Below are 18,545 nucleotides of genomic sequence, written 5' to 3' on the forward strand. Positions count from 1 at the left end.
CATCAAGCTACCAAAGACTTTCCTTCACAGAATTGGAAAAAACTACTTTAAACTTCATATGGAACCAAAAAAGAGTCTGCATTGCCAAGACAATCCTAAGCCAAAAGAACAAAGCTGGAGGCAGCACACTACTGACTTCAAACTATACTAGAGGGCTACAGTAACCAAAACAGCATGGTACTGGGACCAAAACAGAGATATACACCAATGGAACAGTGCAGAGCCCTCAGAAACAATACCACACATCTACAACCATCTGATCTTTGACAAACCTGACAAAAACAAGAAATGGAGAAAGGATTCCCTATTTAATAAATGGTGCTAGGAAAACTGGCTAGCCATAAGTAGAAAGCTGAAACTGGATCCTTTCCTTACACCTTATACAAAAATTAATTCTAGATGGATTAGAGACTTAAATGTTAGACCTAAAACCATAAAAACTGTAAAAGAAAACCTAGGCAATACCATTCAGGACATAGGCATGGGCAAGGACTTCATGTCTAAAACACCAAAAGCAATGGCAACAAAAGCCAAAATTGACAAATGGTATCTAATTAAACTAAAGAGCTTCTGCACAGCAAAAGAAACTATCATCAGATTGAACAGTCAACCTACAGAATGGGAGAAAATTTTTGCAATCTACTCATCTAACAAAGGGCTAATATGCAGAACATACAAAGAACTCAAACAAATTTACAAGAAATAAGCCCATCAAAAAGTGGGCAAATGATATGAACAGACACTTCTCAAAAGAAGATATTTATGCAGCCAACAGACACATGAAAAAATGCTCATCATCACTAGCCATCAGAGAAATGCAAATCAAAACCACAATGAGATACCATCTCACACCAGTTAAAATGGCGATCATTAAAAAGTCAGGAAACAACAGGTGCTGGAGAGGATGTGGAGAAACAGGAACACTTTTACACTCTTGGTGGGACTGTAAACAGTTCAACCATTGTGGAAGACAGTGTGGTGATTCCTCAAGGATCTAGAACTAGAAATACCATTTGACCCAGCCATCCCTTTACTGGGTATATACCCAAAGGATTATAAATCATGCTGCTATAAAGACACATGCACACGTATGTTTATTGCGGTACTATTCACAATAGCAAAGACTTGGAACCAACCCAAATGTCCATCAATGACAGACTGGATTAAGAAAATGTGACATATACACCATGGAGTACCATGCAGCCATAAAAAAAGGATGAGTTCATGTCCTTTGTAGGGACATGGATTCAGCTGGAAACCATCATTCTCAGCAAACTATTGCAAGAACAGAAAACCAAACACCGCATGTTCTCACTCATAGGTGGGAATTGAACAATGAGAACACTTGGACACAGGAAGAGGAACATCACACACTGGGGCCTATCGTGGGGTCGGGGGAGGGGTGAGGGATAGCATTAGGAGATATACCTAATGTAAATGATGAGTTAATGGGTGCAGCACACCAACATGGCACATGTATACATATGTAACAAACCTGCACATTGTGCACATGTACCCTAGAACTTAAAGTATAAAAAAAAAAAGAAAATTCAGTTGAAAATGAGGCCTTCTAAAGGTCTTAAGTCCTTTATAGATATCTGCTATCGAATATCAACAATTTTTGTAATCTCTTGATGTTACTATCACCATTATATAGATACACCGTCAGCCCATGCCAATCTACATACTCTGATTTACTTTCATCTCTCATAAACCTTTCACCTGATACTAAAATGTCTTAGAAAATGTTTTGAATATGACCATATTCTGTACTACAGCAATATAGAATACCTCAGCATGTCAAAATTTCACCAATTATCCATTAAATCTGCACAAAGCAAATTCCTATCCAAATTTGAGATGAAAAACATCATACTTTCTAAACATAGGTCAGAGTTTAAAGCAAACAACACCTCTACAACACAAATAATTTATGACCCTTGAGTGGGATGGTCTTTCATTTCTTCTTTTTGAATCTTTATTCAAGCATGAAATTTCTCTAAGATATCATTAACTAGTATTCATATGATCCCAACCCCTTTTGGACAGCCCTAAATCTTTAAGTAAAAGCAATTTCCTAGATCAAGTCAAATTCTGGTTTGTTGTAACCTCTTACTCTTTTGTTTGGATCCATCTTGAACAAACTAAATCAAAAGAAAACCAGTTAAAAAGAAACAAACAAAAAAACAAATATTTTGTTTTCCATTGTGAAAACTCATTAAGCAATTGAAAAAAAGTCTCTTCTATAAATATCCTCTTGTTTTCTTTGTCCTAACATATTTGAGTCAGGGCAGAGGACAAATTCTCCTACTCAGAAAGTGACTTGGAGACTCCATCCTCAGCCTTTATTTCGTGAATCTGCTAGTAACATGTTAATCTATCCTATGGGTTGCTTTGCTTGTATCATTACTCTTTAGACATGGTTAGAATATTGGAAATGTATCCCTTTAATTGATTTTTTTCTGCTAAATCTCTGACTGTGTTTTTACATAAAAGCCATTAAGTAAATTTTTGCACCTGGATTTAGTGCCATTATCAACAACTTTTCCCCTGGCATAGGTAACTGAATCTGTTTTCCTTTCTTTCTCTAGAAAGATGAAGAGATCTACAAAGAGCTTTAACATAATTAGAGATATAATTAACTAGAATTACTTCCTTTTGTTTAGTGATAAATAAAATATGCAATTATGATTTAAAGAAGCATTAACGTATTTTCAACATCTAATGCTTTTCAGACTCTGAAGAAGTATAGATCATCATAATCTCAGAATTATTTCTCAATCCTAAATTGAAATACAGCATAGCTCAGATGAACTGTTTCTTAAGGTCAGATGTCCTCTCTAGTACATACACAGACATCACAAACAAAATGTCTGAGATTCAAAGTAATTTTATGACCAAAACTTCCTAGACCTTTTTCTGTCAACAATTTATCTAAAATTGTTTCCAATTCTCCTGCTTAGTTGAATTCTTCTGGTTCTTTTCAGCTATATAGCCCTGTGTTATATAAAAGTTAAAGAATTTAAACAGATTATCAAATTCGTAGCTTGAATTTGGCAGGCACAGAGAAAGCATGTCCATTATTGAAAGAGACAGCATGTCATCATTGACAGAGACAGTATCAGTATGTCATCATTGAAAGTATCAAGTAAATCAAGAAACAAAAGTATAAACTATATTACTAACAAAACATGTAAAAAGCTAAAAACCAAGGCCCCCAACATAAGTAGAAGAACTTCCAAAACCTAAAGAAATATAACAAAGGAGTTTGCAAAAGGAAATAAAAAGTGCACATGGCAAATAGCAAACAAAAATACAGCTCTGTAAAGTATGGAGCCCATCTTAAGTTGCAAATTTATATTATTTATGATTTCTATTATACACATCTGAATAGAATCCTGAATAATTTAGAACATGTTACCGTAAGTAAGGGATTCTAGTAATGCAACCTAAAATATGGGTGTGGTTGAATGGAGTCGATGGGCAGAATGGATTAATGACTCAGGTATGAGAGGCTAAAAAGCTAATGAGTCTTACACATGGTAAAATGTTTGGGCAAACCTCACTTTGAAAAGAAAACCATGTGCTCACTGATGCTTAAAAAATGCAGAATTTATTGGGCAAAGTACAAGAAACAAAACTACAAAAAAATCAGAATATTTGCATGACGTGGATTCTTCTTGCCACTTTTAGCATTTACAAGAAAGATGAATTCAGACTACAGTAGTCTGAATGCAAGCAGAAATGGGAGGAGAAATATCAATTTTATAAGGTGGTATGGTCTGCCTGCAGGTGTTGTACATAGTTAATCAAGAGTCCCATAATTTGGAATTGAAAAATTGAAGATAAAACTCTAAGTATCCTGTCCCCCAAATTGAGATGGTGGTAAAACTATTGCCTTATCAGAAGATAAAACTGATGCTCCAGATACAAAGGCAATGAGTCCACTGGCAAAGACGGAATTTAGGTCTTGTCCTTCCTCCCAAACCCACAGTTTCAAATGGCCTTAAGACAGTGGTCAATAATTAAAGAGAAGGGCTGGTCATAGCATAGATCAAAGTATATTTATATGGCCTTGGACTATAGTTCCTTTCAGATGGTATTGGGTTATAAAGCAAGTAGACTGGAAGCTTAGTAACCTTGTAAAGAACTTTTTTGTTGAATTTGAGAGTAGCTGACATCAGCCCTTGATTAGTCAGTCTTGAAAGTAATCCAAAGGTCCCTAAACCAATATTAGCAGAAGGTGGATTGTGAAAGGTGTGCTGTCCTTAGATAGAGATATTCTCCAAACCAAACTTGGAGGTAACTGTGAAGAATAATGTGCCAGGAAGAACTACCCTGAGAGCAACACTGGGGCCCATGAAGGAGAGTGGACAGAAGACACCTTCTCAGAGGCCTGCACGTCGTCTACTAGATTGGCTTTCCAAGGAACTCTCTGAGCTGTGGGGTGGCTCATCCTTCCTGTCCAGTAGCGTTTGATAATCACTTCAGCAAATCTATTCTGAATGTTTCTTGGTGACAACAGAGACACCAAAACAGCCTTAAACTGCTTACCTATTTGACTAATTTTAAATGAGAAAAAGTAAACACTGTCTTTCTTTAGCCACTATTATTTGTTTCTCTTTTACATACAGCAGAACTTAATGCTAATCAATGTAAAATACAATTAATAAGAAAATATACAAACCATTATAAATTTAGAAGAAAAACCTATAAACTAAAATATTTATATTAATAAAACAGAAGAAATAAAACTTAAGACTCAACTCAAGAAGTTAGGGGCCAAAAAGAAATCAAACTTTAGGAAATCTGAAGAGAATTATTAGAAAGAAAAGTAAATTTTAATGAATTCGAAAGCAAATAAAGGTAATATTAATTTTTTTAAATCCAAATAATGATTTTCTAAAAAAATTTAGCTAAGAAAATGGCTAATCTTGTCAGGTAAAATAAATTAAAAGAATAAATGAATACACACGGTAATAAATACTAAGAAATGTCATAGACATGGAAGTAATTTCAGACAGCTCTTTAAATACTGATGTGAAATTTGATCAAGAAATTTTACTAAGTGAATACTTAAGGTACAAAACAATTTATACAACATGTCACCCTTTGGCTAATGAAAGCAAATGATAGCTATATATAGATTTGTTTGTATTTTCTTGTATTTACCTGAAATATCTCAAATAATATATAAATATTCCAACCACATAAGTTGACTGTGAGGAAAAGAATTGGATAGTAGTGGGGGAAGAGTTTACACTTTTTTCTTTTGAAGTTTAAACCATGTGATTATATTGCCAGGTCAAGAATATTTTCTAAAAAGTAATATAGCAATTCAAATTTACATCTTAAATGATTGCCTTTTTTTCAATCGGAGGATAATTTCCACTTAACTAGAGGTAAGCACCATTTGTAACATCAGGGAAATGCCCCTCGCTGCATGCCTAGGTTGGGAGGTATCTGGAGCATACTGTTGGTTAGAGGACATGCAACACGTACAAGTTTCCATTCTGTGAGGTCTCTACATGTTTAATGGTTTTCTTGTACACTGTGTTTTCTAAAGTCTTTCCGTTGCAGAGTAAAAGTTACATTTACTTTAGAATTATTTTAAAAGCATCACTTTTCAACAAAGTTAGCATTTGTATAAATATAATTAGCATAAAATACTAAAGATTATCCACAAACCCAACCAGTTTACAACTCATTTTTGAGCTTTTTAAAGAGGTTGCAGTGAAATATCCACAGGTTTTCAAAAAAAAGACAATTCTTTCACAGTACAATAGAGGGAGCTGAAGGTTATGTCAGTTTATCCAACATGGTTATTTTTAAATCTTTTGGCGACATCCTGTGAAAGAAATATTGAATTCTCTTTTTTAAATTTTAATCCTCCTTAATCTCTTATACTTCTATTGATTTAAAAATTACTCAAAAACCAAAGTGAGCAAAACCCAAACACTTCTATCTAAAGTGAAATGTGAATTGTAAACTTATCTGTCTCTCCAAGTGGAATTTGTGTAGATATTTTCTGGTTTCTTGAGAACGATCTAGTCATAAGGACCAATGTTTCTTTTCAATGTCAAAGGCAGTACTGGAAATTTACACCCTTCTTCTTAACAAGTTGATTGAAAGTCATACCTGAGCAAGTAATTTTGGCTTCTTCATAGTGATCACAGGTAAGTCCACCCCACTGCCAGTTCTTGCAGTCCCAAAGAGAAGTTTCATTTCCGTTACAGCTACTTAGAAACAGCCACGTGTTTGTTGCCTGGATTTTGGAGTATACTTGATAGGATGTTTTGAGTGCAGATCCACATCCCAGCTGCCTGCAAACCACATCAGCTTCTTTCAGTCCCCAGCCTCTGTCACACACCTTCCCTAACAGTCTCTGAATCTCCACCTCAACTGTCCCAGCACACCGGCTGCCTCCACCTCTAAGTCTTAGCTCCAGATCTGATCCATCTGCAAAAGAAACATAAACTTAAACCATCGATACATATGGAGGTTAGCTTCCAGAGCATTTTTTTTGTCTTTTTTCTTCTCTGATACTGATACACTGGAAATTATAGCTTACTTATTTCCTGACTTTTTAAGAAACAATAAGATAGACCACAAATTTTTGTTAGAAATGGGATTGTAGTTTCAAGGGTTGATAAAAATTGTCAATGGCAGAAAGATATGAGCAATTCTGCTTTAAAAGAGATTTCTCAAAAAGTGGGTGAAGGATATGAACAGATACTTCTGAAAAGAAGGCATTTATGTGGACAACAAACATATGAAAAATAGCTCATCATCACTGGTCATTAGAGAAATGCAAATCAAAACCACAATGAGATACCATCTCATCACAGTTAGAATTGCGATCATTAAAAAGTGTGGAAACAGATGTTGGCAAGGATGTGGAGAAATAGGAATGCTTTTACACTGTTTGGTGGGAGTGTAAATTAGTTCAACCATTATGGAAGACAGTGTGGTGATTCCTTAAGGATCTAGAACTAGAAATACCATTTGACCCAGCGATCCCATTACTGGGTATACACCCAAAGGATTACAAATCTTTCTACTATAAAAACACATGCACATGTATGTTTATTGCAGCACTATTCACAATAGCAAAGACTTGGAACCAACCCAAATGCCCATCAATAATAGACTGGATAAAGAACATGTGGTACACATACACCATGGAATACTATGCAGCCATAAAAAAGAATGAGTTTATGTCCCTTGAAGGGACACGGATGAAGCTACAAACCATCATCCTCAGCAAACTAACACAAGAACAGAAAACCAAACACCTCATGTTCTCACTCATAACTGGGAATTGAACAATGAGAACACATGGACACAGGAAAAGGAACATCACACACTGGGGCCTATCAGGGGGTGGGGGGAAAGGGGAGGGAGAGCATTAGGACAAGTACCTAATGCATGGGGGGTTAAAACCTAGATGACAGGTTGATACGTGAAGCAGACCACCATGGCACATGTATACCCATGTAACAAACCTGCACATTAAACACATGTATCCCAGAACTTAAAGTTAAAAAAATAAGTAAATTTAAAATTTTACAAAGAGATTCCTATGAAATTTTGTCTCTCTGAGCTCCAGGTAGATTCTGAGTTTGAAGTGTGCTCCATAACAGTAGTCTGAGTAATTATTACAGAGAATGACGTCAGATAACTCTCCAAACTAGTTGAATAAAGAACATGTCAAAGATTACAAGTATAAAGGAATTCCCAGCAAGGAATCTACTAGGCATTTCTACTTCTTACATCTATTCCTACTCCTAAGGAGCACAGGACTTTCTCTTTCTGTTTTTCTTTTTGTTTAGTGCTTTGGTTTTGGTTTTAACGTACCAGAACATGTTACGCCAGCATCTTCATTGTGATTGCAATAATGCTTTCCCCATTCATGGTGTTTACATTGCCAGACCGCAGGTTCATGTCCCTGGCAAGAAACACTGTCAAGCCAGATGTGTCCGAATCCCTCACTGGCGTTAACTCGACCAATGGCGGTGATAGCAGTTGGACATCCCAGTTGCTTGCATGCCACAGCAGCATCATGACTGTCCCAGCCATCATCACATATTGTCCCCCATTCTCCTTGGAATCTCACTTCTAATCTTCCTGAACATTCAGTGACTCCATCTACCAGTCTCAGGCTCAGATCTGCTCCCTCTGTAACAGATACACAACAGGTCTGCGATAAGGAAGTAAGAACATGAGACTATAAATAGCTGTACCTAAGATGAGTTAAGGAAAACGAGAGAGATGTAAGTGGAGACAGAGAAAACTGTGATGTACTGTACTAGCACTGGAAATCATTCAAGATGGAAGGAGGAGTGGATCAGGCAAGAAGATGGACATCTCAGTATAGACAGCATATATTACAGGAAGTGTTTCTAACAGGAGATCCAGGGACTGAATTTCATCTAGAGACCTGCTATTTGACCACCACAGAGTTCTTGTTAGAACTGTTTACTTTTTCTGGTTAATATATATTCGCACGTGTTTAACTGGCACCTGCATCCTTCAGTTTGCCTCCATACTTAGCAATCCCTTTTGCCTCTGACTGCATTCTCCATTGATACTACCTAGCCTGTGTTGTATACCTGAACCTGTTATGTCCACTTCCTTAGTTTAAAAGCAGAGCAAAGAGAAAGGAGGCTTCAGTACTACAATTTTCACCTTCCCCAAATTAATATTCTTCAAAGAATAGACGTTGATTCTGAAGAATATTCTGTAATAAATTAAACTGGTTTTTTCCTCTGGCAGTTTCCATTTTCATTCTCACAATATTATTTATTGTGATTCCTCAGCATGTGCTAACTGGGGGCCTAGAGAAATTTTGATGGGTAAAAGAGAATGGAAGGTATAGTCTGTGGTTTTTCTACTCCAAATTCTTCACATTCTTCAGCTAACAAAACCTATCTTTCTTATAGGAGTTCCATTCACTGTGGTTCAGGCTATAGCTGATCACATTGTTCAACAAGAAAAAGCCTGTTCAAGACATGCAGAAAGAGATAGAACCCAGATGACATTGTTCAAGAACCTGAATCCAACCATGCATGAGGCTAACTATACCCTCTGAATTTCCCAGTTTTGTGAGCCAGTATTCTCTTTGTTTTAAATGAGTTTGAATGGAAGTTCATTTATTTGCACAGAGAGAGAGAGAAAGAGAAAGAGAGAGAGAGAGAGAGAGAGAGAGAGAGAGAGAAAGAAACCTGGTGAAGATAGGGATTTTTTTACTCTTATTTTCCTAAGTGTTCTCTGGGGTTCAAGACACACTCAATCTCCTTTTATACTAAGAATTCAACAGAAAAACGAAGAGTGGTTCTCTGCACACACAAACCATTGTACCTGCCCCCAGTCTGAGTATCAACGTGAAAGTCTCTAGACAGATACAATGCATATCCAGTATAAATAAAATTTTAATGGGAAACCAATATTGATTTTTAAAAAGTGATTTGCTTCTGTGAATTTGAAAAATGATTTGGGAAAGAGTGGGTTAATGAGGCTAATGAGGAGGCTTTTGTAGATTAGATGATAACTGGAGTGGTTTCGTCTTAAAACTTCATAGTGCAAAATTTCCTAGTAAAGCCCTTCCTTCCTTCCTTTTTCCCCTCTTTTTCTTTTCGGTCTCTCCCTTTCTTTATGGGCTTTTCCTAAACACTGTCTTCTTTTCTTATGACCTGGATCTCAGTTTCACTATACACCCTTCTTCCCTAACCTATTTCTCCTAATTTCAGGTAAGGTAAAAAGTCCACAGGTATCAGAACTGAAACCTGAAGTTAGGTTAAAATGTGGTGACAAAAGAAGCAGATTTCATTATGTTCTTAAGAGTTCAGGCTTTTAAGATTTATTACCCCTTTCTTTTGTCCTCTCCTGGAGAATAGAATGAGCCAAGATCAGTCCTTACTTGAGCAAATCACTCCAGCATCCTCAGCATGATCACAGTTATGCTTTCCCCATCCTTGATGTTTGCAGTTCCAGAGAGCTGACTCATTTCCGCTGCATATAAGATCATCAAACCAGATTGGTCCAGAGCCTTCTCCAAAATTAGCTGAACCAGAGAAACTGACAGCACTTCCACATTCAAGTTGTTTACAAACCACAGATGCATGATCGATGTTGAAGTTATCATCACACACTGTTCCCCACTGTCCTTGGAATTTGATCTCTATTCTTCCAGAACACTTATTCCCTCCATTCGTCAGCCTCATTTCCAAATCGGATCCATCTGGAGCAGAGAAAAGACCAGAGTTCAGAAGTTACATTCATTTAGAAGTGATTTTAGAAAATAAGTTTCCTCTGGACACTTGGGATTTGATGTTGTCCTTAAAATGGTGCCTGATTTTGGATGTTGCCCAGCTCCACACAGTGGAGAATTTTAGTATGTTAAAATCTAGGAAGCAATTAGGATTTTTATCTGTATCTACTTACAAAGGAAAATATTTACAGATTAAAGTTTTTAAACTCTCTGTTTTGTTTTGTTTCCTTCCATTACTAGGATAGATGTAAATACTTTTTATATAGAAATAGATAAATTCGACTCAACTTATTTAAATTTGACTCCAGCTAAAGCTTTAGGTGTATAAATTTCAAAAAGCAAATTGATTAACTCCACTGGTAGTTATAAAACAACAGAAAATAAGAGCTAAACGTACTACACTGATGTTTTAGCTAAACAGCCCGTTCTATAGACAGCAATAATTATGATAAGAGCCTGCTAAAATTTATGATAATTTTAAACTTTGCAGTAGATGTTACTTTTGTTATTCTCCATTTCACACCTCCCATAGTGGTTAAAAATAAGAGGAAAGAAGGAGGAGATGGAAGAGGAAGAGGAGAAAGAAGAAAGAGAACTGAGTCACCAAGAGAACCATGAGAATCTTCAGCAACTGTTACTTACCAAACAGTATGCCAGTAGTTTTACATGTATTATATCATTGAGTCCTCAGAGACTGAAGTTTAAAGAGATTTGACAACTTGCACAAAATCATAGGATATTAGCTATGGAAAATTTATTTCAGCATTTTTCTAGATGCTACTGTGTGTTTCTCTTATCACATCACAATACCTGGACAGAGATAAGTCCTTTCTATAGTCGGTCCTCTGGGAGAGAGAGAGGCTGGGAGGTGAGAGGGTTGCATAAAAAATTAATGAAACAGGCCAATCATGGTGGCTCACGCCTGTAATTCCAGCATTTTGGAAGGCCAAGTCAGGCAGATCACCTGAGGTCAGGAGTTGGAGACCAACCGGGCCAACATGGTGAAACACCGTCTCTACTAAAAATATAAAAATTAGCCAGGTGTGGTGGCAGGTGCCTATAATCCCAGCTACTCGGGAGGCTAAGGCAGGAGAATCACTTGAACCTGGGAGGTGGAGGTTGCAGTGAGCCGAGATTGTACCATCGCACTCCAGGCTGGGGGACAAGAGTGAGACTTCGTTTCCAAAAAAAAAAGAATGAAACAAACAAGGAGAAACGGGGAGCCCAGGAATCTGAATTGGGTCAGAAATGTGCCCTTGGGATTTGCCAGCAGAAAGTCCTGACACATGGCTTTCTCAGTTATTGTGGGGCCAATTGCAATAAAACATATGAAGATGTTTTGTAAATTAAAACCACAACGTAAATGAAATGAATAGCACTGCACACTGGATCAAGCAATTATACTTTCAAAGAATCCTTCCTACAACAAGAAATGATGTATTAATGCTAGAAATAGTTGATTTTTGTTCACTAAGTTGATTATCAGTTAATGGACAAAAGGGTAATAATTTGTGGGTCAACACATCAAAACAAGTCACTGGGAAAGAGAAAAAGGAAATAACTTAGATGTCATGATATTTCTATGATATAGGAATAGTAGGTTACATTAAGCTTACTGAATATAAAATTTAAGCTATCACTTTTTGGCTTTTTGGTTAAGATCACGTATAAAATTGAAGCCAGTCACTTCCTCATTAATCACAGTGTTCAGAATTATTTTCATTTAAAAAAAAAAAAATGCCCTTGTGTTTTGTGGTTTTCTAGCAATGGATTGAGTACTTTTATGCAGGAACTAGATTGCTTACAGGAAAGTGGCTTATTCTAGGTTTTAACCCATCTGCATATTTCTTCCCCACCAAGGATTTTGTGTTGAGGCTTTGACTAATGCAAGTCTTACCTGAGCAAGTCACTCCAGCATCTTGTTGGTGAGTACAGTTACTATGCTTTCCCCATCCATCATGTTTGCAGTCCCAAAGAGCTGACTCATTCCCACGACAAGAAACATGATCCATCCAAATGCGTCCAGAACCTGCACTGGAATTAGCCCATCCAGTGGCTTTGATAGCAGTTGGACATCCCAGCTGGTTACAAATCACAGAGACCGCTTCCATGCTCCAGCCATTATTACACACCGTTCCCCACTCCTCCTGGACTTTCACTTCCACTCTCCCACTACACTTGTTTTCACCATTCACTAGCCTCAGCTCCTTGGTTGTTCCTCCTGCAACAGTGGATTAAGACAGTCACTGGCCAAGGTCGCAAAAAGCAGGTAAAAAATTATTTTTTACATAAATTATTTATCCTTCAAACTCAGATTTGAGAACCATCCCAGTTCTATACATGGTAAAATAGAAGAACGTTATTTCACAGTCATTCAAATATAAGTATCAGTATTACTGGTTTCAAATTAAGCAGTGCTATATAACCAGTAAAGGCAAGTAACTCAATAATGTTTAATAGCTTTATTTTATGGTTGAAGAGTCTTAATAGTGGCAATTTATATAATTTCCATGAAGCGTTTTCAAGTTAAATAAGATTCTACAAAACGTTATGGGGATGAACTTTTTACATTTCTCCAAAATCGTAAGGTCGATAGAAAGAAGGCTAATAGAGAATTTATGAAGATGAAAAGACTAGTTGTAAGAAATTTAACCCTTATTTCATACAAATATGTAAAATAGCATAAATCTTAAAAACACTAGACTGAAACTTATCTACTTAAATAAAAATTAAGATGGATATATTTTCCTGCTATTTTCTACCATAAAATAAACCTGTTTGTACTCTCTTCCCACCCCCAGATGATAGATGATCTCAGTTGCCTCCTTGGCATTATTTTAGCTTTATTTAGGAATCCAGTGGTCCCACCAACCAGGCATCTCTCAATACATTTTTAGATAAATTTTGGCATTTGAATTTACTAATGTGTTTCCCAAATTCACTTTTGTTCTAATGATTCTGAAGTTTCTCCTCCTTTGTATTCTTTCCTGTTTTTTAGCTCAACATTATTTCTAATCTTTAAGTAAAATTCATCCTTCTGCTGTGAGTTTATTTTATTTGGTGAGGAACCATGCTAATAGTTTGGTGTCGCATGGTTAGATTTTTATTGTGTGCTTTTAATAATATCTAATCCTTTGAATACATGGAGCATGTCACCTAGTTTTTAGATGCTACTCAGCCTTCAGAAAAATTGTTTGCTTTTTAACTGTTCTTGTCAGAGTGGGTGAAGGCTGTAAGTAAATTTGACAGAGTACTCACCAAGAGAACTGGTGACAAAACAGGCACTGAGAAGTAAGACCACAGCAATAGTGAAGGGACTCAAGTTGACAAAATGTCTTCTGACGTCTGTGAAAAAAAAAAGAGGGCAAAAGTAGCATCTTCCCAAAAAAAGACTTTGGAGAAGATAGTTTCAGAGGTTAATTAACAAAGAAGGTCAAACCAAGACAGAAAACCCTTCCTTTTAAATTGCAAGGTGGGCAGGAAACATTCATACCCAGGCTCATATAGTTTCAGTGAAATAGCTTTGAAAATGTTCATGTTTATAGGCAACCTAGAGGTGAGGGACTAGAAGAAGGTTGGTGGTGGAAATGAGAATTGCAAGGGCAACCCTTAAAACTTGGAAAATGAGAACAACATCAATGAAACTTATAGTAGACAATTCTCCCAGCAGGCACAGGGAAGGTATCCTGAGATTTCTCTATTCCCTAACCATCTCGATATTCAATTACAGATGCCCCCATCTTCAAGACTACCTGAGCCGCACTGATAGAGGATAAGTTCCATGAGTAAATGAATTATATCTATCATGTTCACCATAATTTCACCAGTACCTGGCTTGATGCTTGCCAAATAGTAGCTAGCTGAACAATACCTTGATGGAATAAAGTGACGATATTCATATCTGAAAAGCTCAAATATTAAATCTTGTCATCTTTACCTGTATCATTATCACATAATACACTCTTTAATGCTGTTATTACTCTCATATCTTCTTATTACTCTAACCCAACACTAATTTAAAACTAAAACTGCTAAATGATTTTAACATGTCCAAATAACTCTTGAAATAGATAACTCACTTATCAGAGTAGATAATCTTCTTTATGTAATTAACTCTCTATCCATATTCATTTCTGCGTATTCCATCTTTTCTAACAACGATTTTTTCATACTCAATACATTTCAGTTAACTTTAGTTCCTGACTTAATTTCACCTCAGCAGTTTTACAAAATTAATGCCAACTCTGATTCCTATATCACATCTTCAATTTTGAATCTATGGCAAATCAAAGATGCTGCCATATAAGCCTATGTCCTTTTTCCACTCCTTACTCTCCTCATGCCAATCACTTTTAAATCACATCCATTGACTGTCATAATAATATACCCCATTAAAGGGGAAATGTAGAATAAATGAGAAGCTTTTACCAGCAGATCCAGAGTCTTCAAGTAGCACCATTCTCAGTTTGTTCATTCCAAAGTTTTATAACTTCAATGATTCTTAAATCTTCTTGTATTATTCCGTAGAAATGTTCTTCTAAAGAAAAGGACTAAGAATTCTAAAAATCACTTCACTCTCATGAAAATGAAAAGGCTACATACGGAGGCGGAGTCAACCCAAAAAGGGAAGTCATTGAAAGAGCTGAGGTTCCATTTCGTACTCATGTTTTCTTCAATATGGGACATGAAACAACCAAAGGAAATTGGGAAACACTTCCCACAGATTTCGAAAAATTAGAGGAAATACTAACTCATATGCTGCTGTTGCTTAATTAAATATTTTACATTTTTGAACTTCATTTTGGACAAATAGATGAGATACAAAAAGGTACTGTCATGTAGAAAAATTATGTAAAAAAACTAAAGCAAAACAGGTAAAACATAATTAAATAATTAATGTTTTATTATATCCACTTTTATTTCCATAATCAAATGTATCTAATGAGTAATTTTGTGTAAGTTGTTGAGACACAGCATTTGTCATTTCTTTTCTAATGGGATGAAGTACACCAAGAGAATTAGCCATGACTATTACTGATATTACAAATGGTGAAACAAAAATTAGCAAAACATGGTTTTAGCTCTATATAACTCAGATTCAAGTAAGAGAAACACATATGATAACAACAATGAACATAAAGTTAAAGTGTGGGGGTAAAAATAATGGATGAAGTAGTCCTATCTATTGAGAGAAAGGAATGAACAGTCAGAAAACTCTTTTCTCTGAGGAAAGGCTTAAATTGTGTCCTAAAAGATGAGAAAAACATTGCCAAAGGGACAAATGATAAAGGAGTTTAAGGCATAAGAAATAGCACATACAAATGAATATTTATATATAAAAACATATCAGCTCGAAATAACTACTAATAGTTCATCATGGCATACATATTGTCAGGTGTTAGTGATGGGCCTGAAATGGGGAATTAAAGTAGCACCTCCAGCCTTCCAAAGAAACATTCACTAGAACCCAGTCAACAAAGGCACCCTGCTTTCTTCCATTTCTTGGGCATGCCAAATCTCTCCCTGCCTCATGGTATGTCATACATATTGTTCCTTCTGTGTTTACTGCCTCCCTACCAGTACCTTTCTCTAAGATAATTCTTACTCACGTATACTTTATTTCTCAGTTAATCATCCCTTCATTAGGAGAAATAACTCCAACCCTGAATGACCCCAGAAAATAAACACTCAAGATACCCTGTACTTATGAGGACTGTCGATTATGTTTTTATATTTATTGTTTATCTTACTTGCTAGTCTTAAGATACCAGGATAGGAACTGCCTTTTTTTAAAAAAGACATCTACCAGTCCCTGCCAGATGGTAGGCTCGATATTACCTTTTTGTTGTTGTTGATAATGTTGTTATCATCGCTGAGGTAAACAAGGACTACATGAAGAGGAGTTTTATATACCAAGGTAAAGAATTATAATTTTACACTGCAGGCAAGTAATGACATTAAATAGTTTGAAACATGAATATTAAAGTGCTTTGTCTTTTACATATTTCATCTTGCTAGCAACTTTGAGGATGATTGGTGGCCAGGGTAAAAATGGAAATAAGAGCAAGACTAAATGCAGTGAAAGTGAATATTATAGCAAAAACCTAGTAGAATAAGAGCCTACTTGAAAAGATATAGTAGAAAAATGGAAGACATAGACTGGTGCAAAATTAAAAAGCTAGGTGAACAAGACATTTTTGCTTTCATTCAAAATGAAGAAACAGGAAGTGTGTTTACCATCCCACCTGAAACAACTAAAAGCCAAACCAAATATGTGTAGCAGTGATTTTCAAGACACTGAAAATGAGGCAACAAGAATAGTTGTTGCCTGGATCTCAAGGATTGTGATCCATGAGTGATGAGCAGCTAAGCTGAGTTTACTGCCTTGAGATAGTTTCCAGGCTACCATGGTGTAGGAAACCCAGAGAATGATCAGAGGAGTACCAGAGTTGGGGAGAAGCAGCTGAGAATCTGGGAGACTAAGGTGGCTAGGATTCACAGGAAATAGTCTCATAGAGGAGAAAGTTGCAGGGGGAGAGAGAGAGAGAGAGAGAGAGAGAGAGAGAGAGAGAGCGGGAGTAGGGAGGAGGCAAGGAGAGAGAGCTGAATATCTGTAGAGTCCCCTTTGAGTATTCAGCTGAGTATTGTTAAGTGCATGCATGTGAGCAAATTACCTGAGTTTGGGGAAAGAATAATGAAAGGATTAGAGTTACACACAGGGCCAGGAAAAGTGACCGTTCACATGGAAAACTCACAATTCATGGGGTATTTGGTAGAGTTCACAGATGAGTCTTACTACAGTGGTGGGAAATAATTAGCCCTAGCTACTTGCTGTTTGGATCCCACCTAACAAATTTTAAAGACAAGATCCAAAGAATCAAATTGTTTCCAAGAACATAACAGTGTTCTAGACTAAACCTTGAAATATCTAAAGCAATAAAAATAATTTAAAACTCAGCAAAGTTTAGTTTACGACGTCTGGAATTAAACAAAATATTACTTAGTGCTATGGTCTAAATGTTTGTGTCTCCTCAAAATTCATATGTTGAGATCCTAACCTCCAAGGTATTAGTAGGTAGGGCCTTTGGGAGATAACTAGGTCATGAGGGCTCCGCCTTCATGAATGGGGTTACTGCCCTCATGAAAGAGATCCCTGAGAGACGACTGATCCCTTTTGCCATGTGAAGTACAGCTTAAAAATGGTAATCTATAACCCTGGAAGTGGACTCTCACCAGACACTGAATCTGACAGGATCTTGATCTTGGACTTCCCAGCCTCCAAAACAAAGAAATAAATTGCTGTTTACAAACCTCTGAGTCCATGTTGTGTAGTTTCTTTTTTGGGGAGTCGGGAGGAGTACTGATTATAATCTCAAAACATGCAATTAGAAATGCCATAATCCTAAATGTTAAAATCCCAAAGTTCAACATCCCTAAAGATCAACATCTCTGAAATCTAAAAATTCCTAACATCAAAAACTGCAGAAATTACAATTCAGAATGTTGAAATTCTGAAAGTTGAATTCTGGGGAAGACATCGGTACATTTTTGGTTGCATACAGGATAGTGCATTCTGTTAATTACAACATGTTAGACAGAACTATTCCTTTGGTATCGCCTTTATTTGGAAATTAAGTATAGTTTAAGGAGATGCAATTAAGTATGGGTGCCAAGTTGACAAGGGGTGCATTTATAGACATAATTTTAGGTGTCAACTTGATTGGATTAAGGACGATCTAGACACTTGATAAAGCATTATTTTCCATGGGTCTGTAAGAGTGCTTCCAGACACATCCGAAATAATGGATAAGATTAGTGTGTGAGTCTGAGTGGACTAGGTGGGGAAGATCTTCCCTCAGTGCTGGCCTGCGTCAGGGAACCAGAGAGAACAAATGCAGAAGGAAAATTGATCTCTCTCTGAGAGCTGGGACAGACTTTTCTTGTGCTACTTTGGACAGCAGAACTGCAGGCTCACTGGCCTTTCAACTACAGCAATTATATCTGGAGTGGCTCCAGAATGCTAAGACTTTTAGCCTCAGACTGAGAGTTGCACCATGGGCTTCCCTGGTGCTGAGGCCTTTGGACTTGGGCTGAGTCATGCTACAGTCATCCCATGGTCTTCAGCTTACAGACCGCCTATCATGGGACTTCTCAGCCACCAAAATTATGCAAGCCAATTCCCCTAATAAATTCACTCTCAATGTCTATATATATATCCTACTGGATCCGCCTCTCTGAAAGACCCTGACTAATACAGATTTGGTATTGGGTAAAC

General features: G+C 36.7%; 1 protein-coding gene across 4 annotated transcripts in view; it reads right to left on the reverse strand.

Moving 5' to 3' along the window:
* The window catches only part of CD163 (CD163 molecule), a 37,228-nt gene extending 22,192 nt beyond the window's left edge, over positions 1 to 15,036 (reverse strand). The window contains exons 1-6 of one of the 4 annotated variants that reach the window (XM_050749517.1): positions 14,699 to 15,036; positions 13,529 to 13,615; positions 12,168 to 12,491; positions 9,920 to 10,240; positions 7,858 to 8,178; positions 6,139 to 6,459 (exon numbers count right to left, since the gene is read on the reverse strand). In XM_050749517.1, coding sequence (XP_050605474.1) covers positions 6,139 to 6,459; positions 7,858 to 8,178; positions 9,920 to 10,240; positions 12,168 to 12,491; positions 13,529 to 13,615; positions 14,699 to 14,744 — 1,420 coding nt within the window. In that variant the 5' untranslated portion in view covers positions 14,745 to 15,036. The remainder of the gene's footprint in view (positions 1 to 6,138; positions 6,460 to 7,857; positions 8,179 to 9,919; positions 10,241 to 12,167; positions 12,492 to 13,528; positions 13,616 to 14,698) is intronic. The other 3 variants (XM_050749520.1, XM_050749518.1, XM_050749521.1) reach the window with 3 other exon arrangements.
* Positions 15,037 to 18,545: the final 3,509 nt, after the last annotated feature.

Source organism: Macaca thibetana, chromosome 11 (genome assembly GCF_024542745.1).
Source record: "Macaca thibetana thibetana isolate TM-01 chromosome 11, ASM2454274v1, whole genome shotgun sequence".
NCBI classification, from domain to species: Eukaryota; Metazoa; Chordata; class Mammalia; order Primates; family Cercopithecidae; genus Macaca; species Macaca thibetana.